Source organism: Copadichromis virginalis, linkage group LG7, assembly GCF_057382275.1.
Source record: "Copadichromis virginalis isolate Kocher_CV1m ecotype Utaka linkage group LG7, C_Virginalis_male_GT1.1, whole genome shotgun sequence".
Taxonomy (NCBI): Eukaryota; Metazoa; Chordata; class Actinopteri; order Cichliformes; family Cichlidae; genus Copadichromis; species Copadichromis virginalis.
Genome location: NC_140624.1, coordinates 21,795,138 through 21,817,435, shown reverse-complemented (window position 1 = coordinate 21,817,435; position 22,298 = coordinate 21,795,138). Strand labels below are relative to the sequence as shown.

Below are 22,298 nucleotides of genomic sequence, written 5' to 3'. Positions count from 1 at the left end.
GGAACTGCTCCTATATCATTACAAGAAAAGCATTTCTGCAACTGGTCATGAAGGCAACACCTGGTGCTAATGTCTTTGTGTGCAAAAACAGAAAACTCTAATGCAAACAAGTAAACGACTCGCTCCATTGAAGCATTGGTGTAAATTTGCTCCCTGGCTGTGGGATCTGAGAGCAGATCTGCAGCAGCGATGGCTGGCTTCTTTTGGCTGCATCACGCCCAGGCAGAGGCACTCATGGCCATGCTATCTGCCCACGTTTCTGCTTCTGTCTGAGGGTTTTCTCTCTGAGGCGGGGCTGGAGGCTTACTGTTTGTACTCTCGCTTTTTCCGTTTTGTTTTATGCCAGGTGCCTGAGTGGACCAAATGCAGTAGCCGTGAGAAGAGGAAGGAGAAGAAAGTAGAAAAGCCGTTCTACACCGACTCAGAGGGAGAGTCTGGTCCTACGGAGTCTGCTGACAGTGGTAACTTTAGGCTGCTGGCACTGATAGCATGGTCATTTTTTTTGATTCAATAAGTAGTGCTCACAACAGGGGTGTGTGTTTGTGTGTGTTTGTGTGAGAGACTTTTGAGTCAGTGTGAATGATCTTGGTAGGGGCTGGTAAAACGAGACAGTCTCAAAAAATAAGCTCATTATCAATTGAATTTTATTACAAATCACAACAACTGTTACCTCAATGTGCTTTATATTGTAAAGACCCACAGAATAAGTCCTAATAATCATATCACCCCCTTTGAGCAAGCCCTTGAGATTTGTGTTGTTGACCAATTCTATAAAAATCTAAAGAAATAAGGTCCATCTCTCAATCCTTTCTAACTTTCATACCCTGTTTGTGGCACTCAGGTCCAAGTCCAGCTGTATAAATCTTTAAAATTGGTCATAATGCCCTAAGACAACTAGAGACTTCAACAGCAATAACAATATTGGCTGCAGACTATTTCTCGGGGGGGTTAATGCACATTTAATGTATTAACAGAAGAACGGAAGAAATGTATTGTACTTTGATTTATTGGCAATGGAAAAAAATATAGAATGTTACCAGATGAAAGTATCAGTACTGAGTTTGAATTTATTGTTTAAATATGTTGCATAAAACTAAACACAGAGACCAATCAAGGGTTGATGGTTACAAGTCGATGTGCAGCGATTTTCCAGCAAATTCAAATGAGTGTGTGATGATGAGGATGTGGAGACAGACAGCAAAATTTGTGAGGGAGCGGCTGCTGATTTTTATATAGGAGTGTGTGTGGAGAGCTGGTCAATGCCAGGGGTGGTGACATCGTGACATAAATGGAAAAGACGTAATGAAGAATTTCAGAATGTCAATGGCTGCTTTTAACCTGCGTATATATGGTGCTGTCTCATGACTTCTCGTGAGGTTTCAGGACCTCATGATGTATCGTGAGGCAGCAAAAGTCAAATCAATTCTGCTTTTATTGAGGATCATTATCTGAGGACCACATTTGGAGGTGACTCAAGGCAGAACTGAAGAGAAACAAAACTTGTCTTGTTCATACATGGACCTCATTCACTCCCAGTGCACAAATCTGTTCATCCAAATGTTTTCACCTGCTTTATTCTGCAAGTGCATTAACAGCAACAAGCACGCCTGTATAATTATGCTGATCCTGATTTCCTAATGTAGTGCATTATTATCTTATTTTAACATTTAAAAGCAGTTCTGTGAACATTAGTAAAGCCACGATGTTATTTTTAAAAAATAGATTTGAATCATATAAGTAAAATAAGACACTAGGTAGCAGTTTATAATGCTGCCTGTGTAATTTTCCAAAATGTTTTCTGAGTTTAGTGTGGAATTTTCAGTACATAGAAATATTCCCCATTAATTACAGCGTGAGATGCGGAAGTAGAGCTACTAAGGAATACATCCCTCAACCTTAAAATAACTCTAATAACACCTTAAGATGGGGAAATATAGAAAAGCCTCATTACTTCCAGTATAATTTTGTCTCTTATTGTCTAAAATACACCAAAATCACTTAAAAATACAAATAGGGTGAGGTATATCACCAGTTGCTGCATGTCGTCCTCCTGCTCTTCCTCCCAGCCTTCCCATCTTTTCTCCCCCGTCCTGTTTAAATAAAGGCTAAAAAGCCCAAATAAACATATTACAAATTTGCTTCAAGAGTTATTAAGCCTCAAGTTTAGGCACTGAAAATTACATCCTATTACTTTTGGGAAATTGCAAAATACGTTGTGGCCTTTACTGTATGAAGTGCTAATTTGGATATTATCCCTGTACTCTGAATATAGTTTTATGTTCTTTTAAGAGCTTCATATTATTCTTACTTTTAGCAGTACTGACTGAAACATCGGTACTGTTACTAGCTTTTGAATATCTGTTGACCTCAACAGTATTTCACATTAAACAGAAAGTAAACCCCTAAATGTCTGATTCCATCTGATCAGTTATCTTTAATTGATAATCTTCTTTTAAGAAGATTATCAATATTCCTCACTATTACTGCTGCAGAAACTATCATCGGCTACAATAATATTATAGACAATATGCAGTTTTGTGAGTGCGGGTGTAGCATAAAACACCTCTGTCTTTAGTTGTTTCTGATGTGTCTGCCTCAGCTTCACGCTGAAAGAAAATCTGAGAATGTCAGTTAAAAGTTCTGCTTTATCTTTTTTTCTTTTTCCTCGCCTCTGGAGGAAAAAAGTGTCTGAGGCATCAATAATACAAGGGATAATAAAAGTTTGATCTCCTCTCTGGTTTTGATGAGCTCGACTCTTTTTGATGGTAAAACAGTTTAACACGCAGACTCACTCAGTCCCAGCTGCTTTGTTTGTCAGAGGACGCCGTGTAAGATGTGAATACCAACAGCCTTCAGATCACACTTACTCTGTGTAGCCTTTCTAACCTCTGACCTCTCCCTCCACAGAGTCAGACTCTGCCAGTGGCTCGGAAAGCAGCAGTGGCAGCGAGGAGAGCGGGTCGGGATCAGAGAGCGAAGAGAGTAAGGAAGCCTCCGAGTCTGAGGAAGAAGAAGAGGAGGAGGAAGAGGAACAGAAGAAGAAAAAAAAGAAAGATCTAAAGAAGCCAGTGCAAGAAAGCGAAAGGTAGACTGCTTTACACTGCATGCCATGTCAGGCATATTTGCTGGACTATGGATGTTATTATTAGAATTGGTGGTCGCTTTGTTTGTAGAAAATAAAGTTTGACTCCTTGGGGGAAGTTTGACCTCTGGTTTCCTTTGACAGTGAGCAGAGCAGCGAAGAAGAAGAGAGGAAGCACCAGAGGAAGAGTAAACCGCGCAAGAGCGAGTCAGAGTCTGAATCTGACGAAGATGAGGAAAGCGAGTCTGAAAGCAGCCAGTCAGAGTCTGAAGACTCGGAGTCAGAGGCTGAGGTCAAGAAGAAAAAAAAGGTGCAAACCAGGGTTAACTACAGAGAAAGTGCACAGCAGCAGGGTGCATCAAAAACAATCATCAGATTTAAAAAGGCTGGGTTTTCTTTTTTAAGTAATGCACATAGAAGCTTGCAATAAATATAGAAGTACATGACTGAATATAAGGTTTCACACAGCCCCTGCTGTTGTTATGCTACCTACCACCAACCATGTGAAGCTAAGGAATCCGCTCTTTCCATCGGTGCGTTTCTATCGTTAGCGGTGAATAAAAGCACTTTTAAACCAGATTATTCTTTTTGATACAGCCTGTATCTAAGAAGCCACTAAAATTCTCATAACCTTAGCATTTCAAAATACAAGAGAGCGCAGTTGTGCCCCTTTTCCTATACAGCAGCATGAACAGCGTCTATTCGTGACAGTTTTTCTTTGTTCTCCAGACGGCTGAATCTAAACCTCCTCCCAAGCCTCTCAAGAAAGAGAGCAAGAAAGAAAAGAAAGAAATGTCTCTGCTCGACCTTGATGATTGTAAGTTGTTTTTGTTTCTTTTTCTCGATCTTTCCAGCTTTTCTTCTCAGACAGTAGAAAATGTATGGCACTCTCTTTAGAACGGAAAGCAGTCTAAGCAGAGGTGTCCACATCTACCTCTTCCCAGAACCGTCTTCATCTCTTTCATCTGAGAATCTCATCCCATTTCAAAATGCACAAACCACTTCTGAATTAGATGCAGTTCAGATGCCTGAACCATCTCATTAGCTCTTTTTGAGGAGCAGCAGCTATAATCTGAGCCCCTTTTAGATGACTGAGCTCAAGGGTTTGGTCACCACCCACAGATGTGTCCACAGAATAGGTAGGAAAGTAGAGCTTCCATTAAACCGATGCTCTCCCCTCATTCATAAACAAACCGTCCAAGATACTTAATCTCTCAACCAGACTTGGAGATGCTAATTCACACCTAAACCCCTTCACATTCTACAAAGATGCCAAAGGAAAAAAATCCATTAGATGACTGCACACTGGTCTGAATTTGGGAACATCATCCGTGTCTTGTTTCTTTCTTTCTTAGTTGAACCTGCTCCCTCACCACAAGTCACACCGGTCAACACCTTCCTATCCAACAGCCTCGTGACCGACCTGGAGGGGCTGTCTTTGTCTGACTCTGTCCTCTCCCCAGCAGTAAGTGTTTCATATTATTTGCTTGTTGACATCTTTATTCTCTGTTAGTGAAGCGATGAAATGAAAATGAAGAGGGGGGGGAACTAAAGCAGATGACAAACCAGAGGGGTCTTTTTACAGACCATTGCTCCCTCCAGCGCGCTGAAGAGCTACGAGCTGCTTCACCGGATCACGGGTGAGGGTCTGTCGGTGGAGTACTGTTTCAGCCGGCAGCCTTTCAGCCCTGACGCCAACATGGTGGCGGTGCAGATGCAGTTCACCAACAGCGCCTCTTCCGACACCAAGAACCTGCACATAGAGGATGTGAAGCTCCAGTCTGGGATGAGGGTCAAGGAGTTCCCAGAGATCGGTGTGTGAGATTGTCCACTGTGTACATGCACGGACATATGAAATACAACCCTGCTGGCAGTGCTTGGAAACTGCACTGTTCATTACACCAGATAAAACAGACGTACTTGTTGCAGATGTCGGTGTTTTTTCTATTACAATAATTTTGCTTCAGGGAAAGCTGTAAATAAGATGCTGAATTTTTGTGACTATGAAGTTGAAAATTCTAATTTAAGTTTGTTCATAGACAAGAAGGGGACCATCAGCCTGCTACATATTAAAATATACATATCAGCACATTTAAATTCCTCCATTAAACTTATTATCAACATGAAATACAAGTTTGATGGATTTCTGTCCTTTCACCTAACGGCAACAGGTTGCAAGCTGCCTCTATGACCTGTACACGGGCAACCACATAGACACCAGTATCCTGATAATTAGTGTTAAGCCACAAACTGATAAAACACTGTAACTTTGTTCACCAAAATGTCTTGAACTAGCTCTGCCACTCAGTAACCAATAATATTACTCATGTAATTCTATCAAAAAGCTGCAAAACACCATAAATATGGGCGCAGTGGTTACAGTTCAGTGACTTGAATGTCCCTACCTGAGGCCTGACATCAGCTACAGCCGGCACACATGCCACGAGTTATGTGCCCTTAAATTTAAACCTTAATAAAACCCAGTCTGTAAATAATGTTGCCTTCATCACTCGAGTTGAGCATTTTAACATGTCCATCAGGGTTGACTTGACTTAGAGAAAAACAAAGTGTGGCAGTTTTGAAGTTGTCAGCAGCGCCTCCATCTCAGTTTTCTTCTTAGAGGACACTTTTTGTACAAGGACGTCTCAGATGTTTCAGTATGAACATTCACATCCTAATCTTTGTCTCGGTTTTTCATGTGACTTTTAAGAGTTGTGCCTGTTTTTTGTGTGGAAACACTAAAGGCTTTTTCTTTCCTCCATGTCCACAGAGCTACTTCCGGCAGGTGAGACGGCCACAGCTGTGATGGGCATCGATTTCTGTGATTCAACGCAAGCAGCAAACTTCCAGCTGTGGTGAGACGGACTCTTGATTACAGAGGGTAGACCTCCTGTGCAGTCCTGCTTCTGGTTGCCGGTCTGCTTCATTTTTGGGATTTGCTAGATTTGCATTTGCTCTGCAGCAGTTAGTCTGCTAAGCCACTGATACGTTGATATACAGACAGGAAGTTAGTTAATTATTTGGAAAAACTCTTGATTCGATTCAGTTCACGTTTAATAATATCAGAGAAAACACTCCAGTGGTTTCTGAATTTCTATAAAGCTACAGGCAGTCATTTTGAGGTTAATGGGAAAAAAATAGTTGTACTTATAAATATACACAGATTATTGTGCAATTATGTCTTCCAACAAACTGATGTGCTTTTCATTAATAAGTATATAAGACCGGCTCCGGTCCAAGCCCAACACTTGGATCTGCTTCAAAGAAAGTTTCACTAACACCAGTTAAAAGCAGCTGAGGCTAGCATCAACACTTAACTAGGGTGACCAACCGTCCACTTTTACTGGTGTCAAGCCAGCCTCCACTTTGTTTTACGTTCCCTGTGTATTCTGAGTATTATGGCAAAAGACGTGGAAACCTGATTTCAAAATAAAAGCTCCAGAAGCATGATTTCAAAATGAAGGCCGACTTCCAGTAAATTAAGAGCACATTCACAAATATCAATTAGTCTTGTTTGCACACTCTAATGTTGGATACAAATGACATACCCCAGTATTCTAGTAGCAATATGCCAATATTAAAGCCATCTCCTTTTGGATTTCAAAGTAAAAGCCCTCTGAATGTTTATTTTTGAACTACTCTTTTAATTAATTGAGAATGGAAAACTCATGTTTCCACAGACTAGTTGCAGTCTATATTGAGTGTATACAACCCCATAGTGATACCATGTCAATATCAATCATTCTTATTTTGCCTTTCAAAATAATGGCCCTTTCAAATTGACCATATATCGGTGTGCGTTTTCAATGACTTCAGAAAGCTCTAAAATGGAAAAATGCTGTTTATTTTGTCTGGCTCCTATATTGATGAAGTCAACACCATCACAGTTTAAGAACTATCAACCAAATGCCATCATGCGAGATGAAAGTGCCAGGGAGCCAAATTCTCATTTATCAGAGACTGCAATTTAAGACATCTACTGACCCACACCAGGGCCAAGGCAATGTTGTTCTCAGCAAGTATCTGGTTAGACACCATGTTTCGAAGGCCTTTGGTAATTGTGTTATGTTTAAATTTTGAAGCCAAATACACTCAACAAAAATATAAACGCAACACCTTTGTTACTGCTCCCATTCCCCATGGGATGGACGTAGAGACCTAAAATTCATTCCAGATACACAATATAACCATCCCTCCCAAACAGTGGTCACAAATCAGTCCAAATGTGTGGTAGTGGGCACATCTGCCATATTGAGATAATCCATCCCACCTCACAGGTGTGCCACATCAGGATGCTGATCTGACATCATGAGTAGTGCACAGGTGTACCTCAGACTGCCCACAACAAAAGGCCACCCTGGAATGTGCAGTTTTTTGCGCTATTGGGGGTCTGGGGACCCAGAACCGGTCAGTATCTGGTGTGACCACCATTTGCCTCATGCAGTGCAACACATCGTCGCATGGAGTCTATCAGATTGTCAATTGTGGCCTGTGGAATGTTGGTCCACTCCACTTCAATGGCTGTGCGAGGTTGTTGGATATTCGTGGGAACTGGTACACGCTGTCGTATACGCCGGTCAAGCACATCCCGAACATGCTCAATGGGTGACATGTCCGGTGAGTATGCTGGCCATGCAAGAACTGGGACATTCTCAGCTGCCATCTGCCCTGAACAATGTGAACCATGATTCATCCGTGAAGCGCACACCTCTCCAACGTGCCAGACGCCATCGAATGTGAGCATTTGCCCACACAAGTCTGTTACGGCGACGAGCTGGAGTCAGGTCAAGACCCCGATGAGGACGACGGGCATGCAGTTGAGCGTCCCTGAGACGGTTTCTGACAGTTTGTGCAGAAATTGTTTGGTTGTGCAAACCAATTGTTCCAGCAGCTGTCTGGGTGGCTGGTCTCAGACGATCTTGGAGGTGAACCTGCTGGATGTGGAGGTCCTGGGCTGGTGTGGTTACACGAGGTCTGCGGTTGTGAGGCCGGTTGGATGTGCTGCCATATTCTCTGAAACGCCTGTGGAGACGGCTTATGGTTGAGAAATGAACATTCAATGCACGGGCGACAGATCTGGTTGACATTCCTGCTGTCAGCATGCCAGTTGCACGCTCCCTCATTGCTTGTGGCATCTGTGGCATTTTGCTGTGAGACAAAACTGCACATTCCAGGGTGGCCTTTTGTTGTGGGCAGTCTGAGGTACACCTGTGCACTACTCATGATGTCAGATCAGCATCCTGATGTGGCACACCTGTGAGGTGGGATGGATTATCTCAATATAGCAGATGTGCCCACTACCACACATTTGGACTGATTTGTGACCACTGTTTGGGAGGGATGGTTATATTGTGTATCTGGAATGAATTTTAGGTCTCTATGTCCATCCCATGGGGAATGGGAGCAGTAACAAAGGTGTTGCGTTTATATTTTTGTTGAGTGTATTACAGGTCATCATGGCATTATGATTTTAGTTTAGCTAATTGATTCGTGTAATCTGGCGTCATAGATAAATACATAAAAGCTACAATCTCTAGTGTTTCTAAACAATACTGCTTCAGGGAAACACGTATAAAATGAAAATGTTGAAAAAGTCCTTAAAAAGAAGTCTATTATTAATTTCTGCAACTGAAGACTTTCATAAATACTGTAGAATCCGTTAGCTTCATTCATCCATTCACTTCCACTTATCCTATCCAGGGTCGTGGGGGGTGCTGGAGCATATCCCAGGGAGAGGCAGGGTACATGTACAGGCTCTTGGTAAATGCATTGAGGAAATCAATGACTGGTTGTGCCACAATTTTCTCCAGCTAAACAAAAACAAAACTGAGGTAATAGTCTTTGGCGCCAAAGAAAAACGATTACAGGTCACCAGAGAACTTCAATCTATACACCTAAAAACCACCAAAACCAGGCGAGAAATTTGGGTGTAGTGATGGATGCAGACCTAAACTTAGAAAAACACATTAAGACAATAACAAAGTCAGCTTACTATCACCTCAAGAATATATCAAGGATAAAAGATCTGATGTCTCAACAGGACCTGGAAAAACTAGTCCATGCATTCATCTTTAGTAGGCTTGATTACTGTAACAGCATCTTTACAGGTCTACCTAAAAAAAATCAGTCAGACAACTACAGCTCATTCAGAACTCTGCTGCTCGAGTCCTCACTAAGACCAAAAAAGTGGACCACATCAGTCCAGCTCTGAGGTCCTTACACTGGCTGCCTGTCCGTCAGAGGATAGACTTTAAAGTTCTGATGCTGGCCTATAAAGCTCTGAATGGTTTAGGACCAAAATACATCAATGACCTCCTGACCCAGTATGAACCATCCAGATCCCTCAGGTCATCTGGATCCGGTCTTTTATCAGTTCCCAGAGTCAGAACCAGACACGGAGAAGCTGCATTCAGCTTTTATGCTCCTTATATCTGGAACAAACTCCCAGAAAGCCTCAGATCAGCTGAAACACTCAGTTTATTTAAATCCAGGTTGAAGACTCACCTATTCTCAGCTGCATTTGAATAAAGCACCAAATCCACACTTTAAGCTTAAATTTCAAAACTTACATTTAACTACTGATTTTATCTACTGTTCTGATTTTATCTGTTTTGATTTTATATACTGTTGTTTGTTTGTTTGTTTGTTTGTTAATTAGTTAGTTAGTTTATTTGCTTGTTTTATTCAATTTTAAATCATGCTTTTTATTTGTTCTTGTTTCTAATGTCTCTGTAAAGCACTTTGAATCACCTTGTTGTTGAATTGTGCTATACAAATAAACTTGCCTTGCCTTGCCTTGCCTTGCCTTACATAGGGTGAGAGGCAGGGTGCACCCTGGACAGGTCACCAGTCTGTCGCAGGGCCAACACACAGAGACAGACAACCATTTGCGCTCACATTCACTCCCGCATTCACACCTATGGGCAATTTGGATTAATCAATTAACCTATCCCCACAAACTGCATGTCTTTGGACTGTGGGAGGAAGCTGCAGTACCCAGAGGGAACCCACGAAAACACGGGGAGAACATGCAAACTTCACACAGAAAGACCCCGGCCTGATGGTGGAAATGAACTCAGGACCTTCTTGCTGTGAGGCAACAGTGCTAACCAAGCACACAGTAAAGTAAAATTTTTAGCTATTAAATCAGCTCTAGTGCATATGATCACAAAGTTGAAATTTGAATATAGAGAAAACAGAGCTGGTTTGACAGAAACAACACAACTTTGTCAGGTTGGGGAACAGCATTTCTGGAACATTACTGAGCAGCATGGGGGCTCCAGAGGGATTGTCTTGGCTCCACTTCTTTTCATATTGTATACAGCAGACTTCAAATATATATCTTGAGTCTTGCCAAATCCAGAAATACTCAGATGACACTGCCATTGTAACGTGTTTCAGGAATGGGCAGGAATCTAAAGACTGGGACCTTTTCTTGCCTTGAGCAACTGGATTCAGAAAATTATCTGCAGGCTTTTCAATTCTCATACAAATAGCAGATGAGCTAGGAATTTTTCTCTGTGATCAGAAAAATTATTGTTATTATTATTTTTGTTCGTAAGGAATGTCTGGCACTTCTGGTGTTTTATAAAACTGCTCCCGACTCCACTGTTAGATTATATGTTATGATATGTGTTGGCATGAACTGGAATTAATGGGTGGAAGCTGGAACTTTCCATTTAATGCCATTCTGAAGTTATGGAAAGAGAAGCTCCTATAAACAAAGTCTAAAGGGCTTTTACTCTGAAATGCAAAATGGGATTGATTTGAGATTGAGATGTTTCCACTGTAGAGGTTGTGTGGACTCCAATTACTTAGTGGAAACAGTAATTGTCCTGTTAACAGCATCTGCGTTTAGTTATAAAAAGTACCTCATAAACAATTATAATCAAGATATTGACGTGATAAAACTGTGGGGTTGTATACTGTCAATGTAGAGTGAAATGATCTTGTGGAAACAGCAACTTTGCTTTTAAGGGGATTCTGAAGTCAGTGAAAGAGTGGCTCATATATGGGCAATTTCAACGGGCCATTACTTTGAAAGGCAAAATCAAGGCGACTTGAAATTGACTTGGTATCCCCGTGATAGGGGATACCAAGTATCCCCACTGCCAATCTAAAGTGGAATTATCCTGTGGAAACAGCAATTTTCCTTTTTAGAGCATTTTGAAATCGTTAAAAGAGTAGGTCCTCTATGTGCAATTTAAAAAGGCTTTTATTTTGGAAGGCAAAATCGAACTGACTTGATATTGATATAGTATCACTATGGGGTTGGATATTGTTGATCTAAAGTGGAATTACCCTGTGGAAACAGACATTTTCCATTTTAGAGCATATTGAAATCGTTCCAAGAGTAAGTCAGATATGGGCAATTTGAAAAGGCTTTTACTTTGGAAAGCAAAATCAGACTGACTTGAAATTAATATGGTATCACTGTGGGGTTGTATACTGTTGATCTAAAGTGGAATTATCCTGTGGAAACAGACATTTTCCTTTTTTAGAGCATTACAAAATCACAGAAAGGTAGGTCTTATATGGGCAATTTCAACGTGCCATGAATTTGAAAGGCAAAATCAGACTGAGTCAGTCTGATTTTGCCCATCAATGGGCAATTTCAATGGGCCATTACTTTGGAAAGTGAAATCAGACTGACTTGATATTGACATGGTATCACTGGGGGCTGTATACTGTAAATACAGAGTAAAATTATCCTGTGGAAACAAGAATTTTTCTTTTTAGAGCATTTTGAAATCGTTAGAAGAGTAAGTCAAATATGGGCAATTTCAAAGGGCCATTACTTTGAAAGGCAAAATCAGACTGACTTGATATTGACATGGTATTACTGTGAAAAACACTGTGGTTGGATAGTGTTGATATAAAGTGCAACTAGTCTTTGGAAAGAACACTTTTGCTTTTAAGAGCATTATGAAGTCATTGTAAGAGTAGTTCAAAAATGAAAATTCACAGGGCTTTTACTTTGAAATCCAAAATAAGATGGCCTTGATATTAACAGGGCGCTATTAGGGTGCAAGGTTGTGTCATGTAGATCTAACATTAGAGTTTGTGAACAAGCCTATATTATATGTTACTATGTTCTTAACATATCTGTTAATTCACTCGAAGTTGGCTTTTATTTTGAAATCCGGTTTCCCTTCCCGTAATACTTTGAATACACAGGGAGCAGAAAACAAACTCGAGGCTGGCTTGACTGCAAGTCTCGAATTGGAGGCTGGCTTGACACAATCCCCCCGGACGCCCTGGACGTCCGGGGGGATTTTCGAGATTGATAAAAATGTCCGGGTTTTCCTACATTCCGACAGAGGACCCATGTGTTTGAAGTCATCCCCGAACTGCTGCTTTGTGAGCACTTGTAAGTTTTTCTGCGCTCACAGAAGGGACAGACAGCGCGCAGGAACGCGCCTAATGATGTTTAAAAGATCCCAAAACGCAAGTGAATCTTTTCAGACGAACTGCAAAAGAAATTTCCCTCGTACCGACCCAGTACTGGTAATTTTTCTTATGCACATGAGGCATTATTTCTGTACCATTATTTAATTCCAGAGGTTTTTAAGTTATTTTCTTTGCACTTGTTGACTTGTAAGGTCCTATATGACAGATTTTATTTCACAATTCATTAACCGCACAGAGAAGGCATCGTTTAAATATGTTTCTTTAAGCAAGTTCTTCATGACTGAGCCAAGTGTCCTCTTTTTTGGACATCAAAATATGGTCACCCTAGCTTAACTGACTAAAAAGCTCAACAACTCGCCAAAGTATTGCTGTTATCGGACACAAGCTTTAATAGTTGCAGCTTTTGAAAGTTTGCATTGACTCTTTACTAATCTTTACTGATTTGAATCTTTGGGGGTTTTGCGTAACATATTGATGACACCTACTGAAGCTTTGAGAAATACTGATGGACATTTTTCAGTTTCCTGTTGTTTTGAAAACAGTCATAAAATTACCACCAGACTGTCAGACCAGATATTTTACTTGTATAATTAAAAAAATCTTATTCCACTTCTGTCATCCCACCAGGGTAAGGGCTGTTTGGGAAACTTTGAAGTTTAAGAACAAAAGACGAAATACAAATCCCTGACACTACCGTTCCTCCTTTTTCAGCACTCACACCAGGAAATTCTTCGTGTCGATCCAGCCACCTGTCGGGGAGCTGATGAGGCCCGTCTTCCTGACAGAGAACGAGTTTAAAAAGGAACAAGGTGAGTGAAAATAGGCCACAAAATATTTCTGATGTCCTGAATGTTGCGACCCTAAACCACTGTCTCAGTTGCTGCTTTGACACCAACACATCTTTAAATGTTGCATAGTCCAAACAGGGAGCTTGTTAACATGTTAACCAGTGAGCTAATGCTGCAGCACTGCAACTCATAAGTTTTGTCCCTGAGTGTTAGTAGTCTACTCTGAATATACACTTCATATATTCTGTTCAAATATAGCGCTCATTTCATTAGACTGTGAATAACTGTTGTGATTGGGTTAAATGTTTGAAGTCGTGTGGGAACCACATGCTGAATATCTAAAGTTAAAAAGTTAGCACATACATGAAACTTCAGGTTTGACTTGATTTGATAGCTGCAACTTTTGAACAGTCAATCAATGAAAATACAAATGAAAAAATTGCTGCTGATCAAAGACATTGAGATCTGCACTTTGATCTTTAACAGTTACGCAGAGAGGAAAGCATGCAGTGATGCTCGGTCACCCGTTGATAATGTGCATCATATAGTGTGACACGATGAAATGAGGACCTTTTAATTAGAAAGTATATTTCACTTTTCCAAATGTGTGTTATGTTTTGTTTTTCTTTTATAACATTGCGAGCAAGTCATTTGCCACATGCAGTAAACATCAAAGTAACTGCCTGATGTTTCTGAGTCTCCACATCATCCTTCCTCCAGAGCAGGAAACAGTTTTTTGTCCATCAGCTACATTCAATCCACCAATACAAACCAAAGGTTTGCATTAGACGGTGTATGGTAGAGCAGCTGCAGACAGCAGTTCCCAGCATGTTTCTGGTTTCTGGTGTTCGTTTTCCATCCTAACAGTGATCGAGTTTTGAGCTCTAACAAGCCCACAATGACTCTTTAAACATGTGTCATATCCACGGTTCCTCCCTCTCCATACTCTCCCCAATAGAGAAGCTATTACACAATCTAGGTAAGTTGGCTTTAATAGATTTGTTGTTCCCAGCTGTCTGTGTGCCACCTTTCCTATAGCCAAACTCATCCTCACACAGACCACCCCCTCCTCCCATTCCCCTCCTCCCTCCTCCTTTAACACCTCGTGCTGACTCCCCCTCCTCCCTTCTTGCCTGGGTAATCAACACTTAACTGCATCTCCGGGTCTGTAGCTGCAGACACCTGCAAACCTGCCGCTCACACTCTCCTGCTCCACCAGGAATGGCTGGAAATGCTCATCCACTGATCCTCATTCACTCTTTCACATATACATCTGGCTCACAGCAGCACTCGATCATGTGCTTTCTGATAACCACCAACCATGCTGGGAGTTTGAACTGTTGGTCATCTTGTAGTGCATCGGTCTAACTGGCACTGGGTTTTGTTTTGCAGGTCAAAAGAGGTCTTGACATCTCAGTTAAAACCAGGTTATAGTCATTCAAGAGGAAATGATAATGTCTTTAATTCGTATTGAGGTCTAGTTTTTAAATCAGCAAATATTTGATTTAGTTCAGACTTTTGGTCACTTTTAAACAAAACTTCAGCCCCTTTTTAACCAGTTCCAGGAACTAAGATCAGGATCTGGGAACTGAAGGAACCTATTTAACAAACTATTGTTAATACGTTTGTTAAATAGTGATTTACACCCTTTCAAAATGAGCCAAAGATATTGACCTAATCTAAAGAAACAGATTAGCTGTGACTTTAGGTCCAAAACATCTGAGTGTTGCGTTGAGATATCAGTCAAAGCTGAACTAGTGCGGGACCTACTCTCCTGTAATACCAGGTCATACCACAAGATGGCGCAATAAGTCCATGTAACCTTTCATTCCTTGCATTTTTATTTACATTGGCAGTCTGATTCTATACACTGTTCAGTATATTCACTCATATACATGAGAGATCAAGCATGTGGATCCATCTGTGTGACCCCTTGAGAAAAAGGCCAAAAGTAGCTAAAGTCTGAGAGAGCAGCACACATCCAAAAACATTTCACCACACTCACTGGTATAACACTGCCCCTGGTGGTGACAGTTGTAATAAAAATGGGAACCATTCTCAGTTAGGGGGAGGGACTTTGTGGTTGTTCCTTAAATATCTGTTTTATAATGCCTGTGCTGTGACTTGAAACAATCCTTATGCAGGTTTAGTTCTTAAATACTACAAAAAGTTCCTGCTGTGGAAACACTTTATATCTACCTGTAAGTGTAATAGAGAAAACATAAATTTCTGTTTGTGGGGAGCAGTTAAAGTAAACGTTTGACTGGTTTTCTGTGGGACCCACAACATTTTGTGCAATTTAAATTTTTTTCCCCTATTTTGTTTTTTTGTGCTCCCTCACACAACTTACTGCACAACCTCTTGGCAAGGAGCTACGATTTTATTAAATTTGGGTTGGTGTTATAAAAAAGTTCAAATGAAGCATGCATAGACACTAACACTACGAACGGACTGCAGTCTGTTTTAGCTAAATTTTCTGAATTTAAGTTTTCTGTCACTTGACTTATTATTGCAGCGATTTTAGGACTTGTTTTACATCAGAGCAGTATTGATATATAATACTGAAATACTAGTTTTAACCTGGACATCCAGGCGTCTTTTGACCAGCAAATCACCAAACAGTTGCTCTCTACAAGCCATCTTCGCACAAGTGAGAAAATTAGTACTGAATACCTCTTTCAACCAGAATTTCTGTCTTTGGAAATACTCTGGAAAATGGTGACTCGAGTTGGTTAGCAGTCAGAAATTTGCTTCTTTTTTGCTGTAAATTCACCAACAAAATCCTGTGTTCAGTGGGAAGCATGAGTACATTCCCGTGTTAAGTGTTAGTAGCATTTACAGTTCTTGATGTACTGAATATTACATCAGTCCCTCTGAGAACTTTAGCAATGTTCACTGCATTGTACAGTATATGTATATAATACTGTACATGTCTGAAGCTAGCAGATACCCTGAAAAAGAATAGCAATGGTTAAAAAATGAACTCTGTTACTGTACATGTTGTCTTCTTCTTCTTATTATTATTATTATTATTACTACTATTATTATTAAGATTATTAACTGCTTTGCTTGTTTTGCTGCTGGGAGGGAGAGGATTCCTGTCTGACCAGTGCTCTGCTCCTACAACCTCCACAGGTCAGCTGATGGGCATGAACGAGATCACAGAGAAACTAACTTTGGACGTCAAGTGCCGAAACGAACACGCCATCGTCCAGAGAGTGACCACCGCTGCCAACCTCAGCAGAGTGCCCTGTGGGTCAGATAAAGAGTGCAGGTGAGAAAAATCACTCCTGAGCAAACACGTCTTGTTATCTGAGCCACCTTTTAATGCAAATAGCGCTCTGGGTGGTGTTTGTCTTCTGCGAAGGACACGGAATCATTTGGGAACAAGATCTTTGCCAAGATCAGCTTAAAAAATCACCTTAAAAGTGTGGCTTCACGTATTTTACGCAGATTTTAAAAATCCACTAAAGCAGTGGTTCCCAAACTTTTTTTGCTGGGCCCCCCTTTGTTTTACAAGAAAAATGCACACACACTCACACGCACACACACATCCTCCAACCACACACACCCATATTTTGCTCCACTGCGGTTTATTTCACACCTCAAACATTTAGTAAACAATTAAGCAAATACAAGTAATCTGCAATATATTACAGGTAGCAATAAAATAAACTACTAACTCTTTTACGCTGCGTCCACACCTGCACGGGTATTTTTGAAAAGGCAGCTGTTTCGTCCACACGTAAACGGCGTTTTGAATCACCGAAAACGGAGATTTTTTTTTAAAACTCCTTTTTTGCGTTTACGTGTGGACGAGGAATACAGAGTACCTCACGCAACGTCAAAGGTATGTGCCTTTTTTCACGTCACGCTGTGCGCCACGTTATTGTTTACATGAGGTGAATTGCAGAATGGCAGATAGTCAGATTAACAGTATTTTGTCTCTATCTGCAGTATTTACACGCTTACACATACACGCGCAGTTACTGTCCCTCTATTTAGAAAGGCAGAGGCGTCATGTAGTATTTTATTTTACATGTAGTTGTTTTTTTCCTGTGTAATAATATTCAACATTGCTATCAATACATTTTTCAAAAAATGCCTCTCTGTGCAAAATGGGCTCCTCAAGGAGGATAAATAAACAACTGTGGGATACTGTTTGTCCGGGATTTGAACCAGGGGAACAAATCGTGGCAGGATCAGGAAAAGCAATTAAGCAGGGGAGACCTACCTTTGCACTTGTGCAGGTGAAGCCAAAGGGCAGATATGCTTCACCATATTTTCTAGTCTTTGGCTTAGAATGAAGTTGGTTTGGAAACATATTCAGCGATGCTTCATCTCCTGCTTTGCGTTTTTGTGGGCACCCCGTGCTAGCAGTGTCCAAGCATTGCTTTTGTTTTTTGTTTTTTTTCCCTTTTCATATTTTCATACCCCCCCCCGCAGTGGCTCTGCCCCTAGGGGGCGGGCCCCACACTTTGGGAGGGTCTGCACTAAAGGAACAAAGTGTACATTTTTCAGACACCTATAAATTTTAGTTCCAGCTTGAGTAAAATAAATGATAAAGAAGCAAATGCTGTCAGGAGGATCTACCTTGACATGACAATAAGTAGGCTGTGTTTTTTATTTCTCCATCAGATCCACTTCTCCTTTGTGACATCTGGTCTCAAAAATCCAAGATACAAGGGGATTAGCATTTATGACCACAACGACATTATCTACATCACAGAACTAATAACATTTAGTCCTATTTAAATTACAATGTGTGCTTGAGTGAGAGGAAATCTGAAAATCTTAAGGTCATAAGTAGTTGGACTGTTGTTAGTTTAAGTTCAGTCCGGTTTTATTTATATACCATCAAATTATAACAACAGTTGCATCAAGGTGCTTTATATTGTAAGGTAAAGATCTACAATAATAGAAGGAAACACTAGAAAAAAGTTGCTTCCTGTGTGGACGTTAAACATGATGACAGACACCAGGAAACGCAGAAAGCAGAAGAAAGTAACAAAACCAACAAATCTAACACAGACACAAAACACAAGAAATACATGACAAAAGCCTGTGACTGTGACATTCAGGAACCACTACATCATCTGTACAAACCTGATACGGCATCAGCTGTTCAAGCTTTTAGGGGGGGAAAGGGTTACACATATATTCACAATCAGCTGACTTGAAGTAGGATCTGATGCAGTTCTGAGAATGTTGATCAGAGTATTCTAGAAAATTTCTAGAAAAGAAAACCAAAAACATTTTTTTGCACTAATTTTGCACTCGTTGTGTTTCACAGATGATATTTTTGTCTCACTGACTCACGCGATGTGTATCCCTTCTTTGTTCTGTGGCTTCATCTTTACTTCTTGATCTTTGCTGCCTTGACCTCAGTCCTCCTGTTCCTCCTCCTGATTATCCTGTCCACAGGTTTGCAGGCAGGACGGTGACCAGTGGCAGCTTGGTGCTGGTCACCGTGGCAACCAAAGAGGAAGGAGCCGCCCAGCTGACGGTCAACTGTGAGAAAATGGTGATCGGCACGATGCTGGTGAAAGACATCCTCCAGGCTCTAACGCAGTGACGCGAACCAGCTCTCCAGCTTTGAACTCCGCCTCCACCTGCACTTCAGCCATCCCTCACATATCATCTAAGACTTGTCAGTGTAGCATCTCCTGCGAGCCGTGTCAGTGAGGAAGCTTCCACAACATTTGTTTTGTTAGAAGAGCCCCAAACCTTTAGAAATGACTCCCAGAGACAGTGAATGCCACACCTGGACCTGACAATTAAAACTGAACCTGAATGTTTTTACTTGACTTTCCAAAGATACTAATTTCCGAACGTTTTGGGGTTTTTTTTCTTTCCTTGAGGAGCTAATTGGACTTACTGGACTCACATTTACTTAATCTAAACCTTCTTTTCTTTAGTATAAAGTTAATGTCAGAATTTGTTTCCTGGATAAACATTAATCGAGGCTGCAGGTTTATTCTTGACTTTGAGAAAAAACAGTGGCTCTGAAACGTTCAGCCACAGCCTGTGATCTTCCTCAGTGGAGGCAGTTGCTCAGTTGTCATCGACAAAGACTGAATAAACTGCATTTTTCATCATTTGTGAAATCAAAATCAGCTACAGCGACGACTAAGTCATCCGTGATATTCAAATCCAATTTGTGATGCTAGATTTTTCTGTGCTCTCACCTGGTACATAATAAAATCTGAAGTAGGACACATCTTCAAAAAAAATCCAGAAGAATCTTCAATCAGTAGTAGTAACTGGACTCATCCGCCTTCTGTTAATGCTGTAGTCAGGCTTTACAAAGATTAGGTGAGCAAAAAATAAACAAAAACATGTGCAGTAAGATGTTCACTAGGTTCAGGCTATTAACACTGTGCAGTAAGAATATGTGACTCTTGGCGATCAGGACACTTTATTTTCCCAATAAAGTGGTCCTACACCATAAACGTCGCTCACTCACGAGCTCCCTTGATTTTTCTTTTTTTAAATCTCAGGCTAGATTTAATCCATGTGTAGGAAACTGAAATAATCCCATCTACATTGCGACTGCTGGTTTTATATACTTTTTGCTTTTATTCCAACTTTATGTATATAAAGTAATGACTAAACCATCTCTATGACAAATGAGCAACATCATACGCTGGGGAAGGACTGGACCTCCACAGGTTTTCGTCGGAACTAAAGGAGGTCTTTCTATGGTGTTAACATGAAGATGAGACAACTTTCAGTTCAGTTCATTTTATTTATATAGCTACAATTCACAACAAAAGATAAAAATCTTACAACAATATAGAGTAAATCCCAACAATCAGATGCCCCCTGTGAGCAAGAAAAACTCCCTTTTCCTCTGGATGGGCATCCATCTGCTGCAACTGGTTTGAGGGGCTATCAAACTGCTTTAAGATGGAGAGATACTCTGAGATAGACGGAGTGGGTAAAAGACTATCATATTCCCTCAAATCGGGTGGCACTGTCACAGTTATTTGAAATCATTACAAGATACAAGAAGATTGCTGATCTAAGACGGCTACCATTCAACCTCAACTATGTGATTTTGGTATAATATTAATGAACAATTCCCCAGAGTTTTATCTCATAATTTGGTGATTTTTAGCATGTGGTTAGCTGTCAAAGTGCACATGTTCATCACAGTAAGTGGGGCATTGATAAAAGCTGAAATGTATACATGCTGTTTTATTGCAACATGCAATGCAGTACTACTGTAAGGTGTGGTGTGTGTCTGTGTGTGAGTGAGTATCAGCCTAACAATAAGAAGTAGCGCTTTTGATTAAAAACTGTAACACTTGACTTGACATCATCATGAAGCACATTAAAATCACCAAAATCCTCATGCTGATTATACAGAAATGTTTTTTTGGTTGCTTTTCTCTGATTGCTGTGAATTAAACCCAGCGTTTAACCCCAACGCCAACAAAAATACTTAACGAATATCAGCAAATTATTTTCCTAATGATCATTTGGATAAATGATTTATCTGCTGGTGATATTCTCGTATAAGTGAATCGGGACTGTAAAAAATAGGATTTTTGCCCACTAAATTCTCAACTGAGTCTTGTAGACAAGCATTTACTGTAAGTCATTCTACATTTAATGAGGTGGTAGTTGTGTCTTCAGTTTGTTTATGTGCATAAAGGAAGTAATATATTGACCATAGAGCTGTAGCATATTTTTCTAATTTTTATTAACTTCCGAGAAGGCAAAGCTAGCAGTTCTCGTGTTTTGTGTCAAGCTAATGGGTTGCTATCTGTAGCTATAGAGTTAGCTTTCCCAAATGAGACTTAACTGATTTTTGGCAATACAGCAAAGATAAATATTTGTCAAAAATATCAATGCATTCATTTAGATTTCTATTTTCAGAAAACTCAGCCTATATTTACTAGTAAATAACACAATGAAGCTTTGAAGTGAAATATTCACAAAAACAAAACTCAACCCATTCAGCTTTCCATAAAGTTGATTTAGTAAAGAAACATTTAGATTATGTTTGAGTATGTGCTGAAGATAATGTGCGTGATTTTCAAGTTAAGTGTTGCTTTTCATCTCAGTGGTCAGGCTGGTTTCGTGGCTAATTACATTTGATGCCCCTTTTTTCCTTTTAATATCTCATCTGTGCTGCAGACGCATGTTTCTTAATTCTAGCAGTATCTGTGCACTTCTTTTTACTGTTGGAAACTGTAACTGTAATCTTCCAAAGCTACAGGAGTAGTGAAAGGACTTTATTTTGGCCTTTAACGTACTCCTCGCATTGTCTGTTATTTGCCCGTTCGCTCCAGCAGCCATGATGATGAAAGTAAACAATAAGAAAGTCTACTTTCAAAAGTAAAAATACAGAAAAGAGTGAACTCTATTCTCCAAATCATACGTAGGGCCATATGTTTCATCTGCTTTCAAAATATCCAAAGTACAGTTCCTCATACCCGTGTGTGGTTGTGAAATGTGGTCCTGAGGTATTACAAGTATAGTTATACAAATAAAAGTACAGATATGGTGTTGCGTGTGTCTACTTTTTTATGGTCTTTACTCAAATCGACCACAGACAACTGCCTTAACTGAAGGAAGCAAGACTGGCATTTTGAATAAGGAAGAGTAAAACAGAAGTTGTAAAAAGCCTGCTGTATTTGCTGAAATCGAACTCGTCCATCTGTTCGGCATCTTTGTAGTGACATTTAAAACCCTGGAGCACAATTTCTTAATTACTAAATTTCAGCGCGAAAGTTAAAAGTAACAAAAAGCTGGTAAACAAAGTGGTATTAAAGAGAAACAGCTGGATGAACATTTTGCAAATAATGAGGTTAGCTAGCAACACATTAGTAGCATGACTGCTTCTCTTTTCCTAAGACCTTAAAAACTTTCCTTCACACCTTTCCTTGACCTCATGAAGTTGTTCATCGACGTCATGGTAAAGAGACGTAGGAAGGATGTGGGAAGTCTTTCTTGTTTTTTATTTCATACAACAAAACAGCAAAAACACACATGTGAGATGAAGAAAA

General features: G+C 40.3%; 1 protein-coding gene across 15 annotated transcripts in view; it reads left to right on the top strand.

Annotated features, from left to right (window-relative positions):
• Positions 1–21,796, top strand: part of ap3b2 (adaptor related protein complex 3 subunit beta 2) — a 62,790-nt gene extending 40,994 nt beyond the window's left edge. For 8 of the 15 annotated variants that reach the window (XM_085462472.1, XM_085462470.1, XM_085462471.1 and 5 more), the window contains 11 exons: positions 347–461; positions 2,908–3,085; positions 3,227–3,392; positions 3,812–3,899; positions 4,438–4,547; positions 4,668–4,896; positions 5,853–5,937; positions 13,205–13,302; positions 14,240–14,260; positions 16,417–16,555; positions 18,670–21,796. In XM_085462472.1, the coding sequence (XP_085318598.1) occupies positions 347–461; positions 2,908–3,085; positions 3,227–3,392; positions 3,812–3,899; positions 4,438–4,547; positions 4,668–4,896; positions 5,853–5,937; positions 13,205–13,302; positions 14,240–14,260; positions 16,417–16,555; positions 18,670–18,856 (1,416 nt within the window). In that variant the 3' untranslated portion in view covers positions 18,857–21,796. The remainder of the gene's footprint in view (positions 1–346; positions 462–2,907; positions 3,086–3,226; positions 3,393–3,811; positions 3,900–4,437; positions 4,548–4,667; positions 4,897–5,852; positions 5,938–13,204; positions 13,303–14,239; positions 14,261–16,416; positions 16,556–18,669) is intronic. The other 7 variants (XM_085462475.1, XM_085462474.1, XM_085462466.1 and 4 more) reach the window with 3 other exon arrangements.
• The last annotated feature ends 502 nt before the right edge of the window (positions 21,797–22,298 follow it).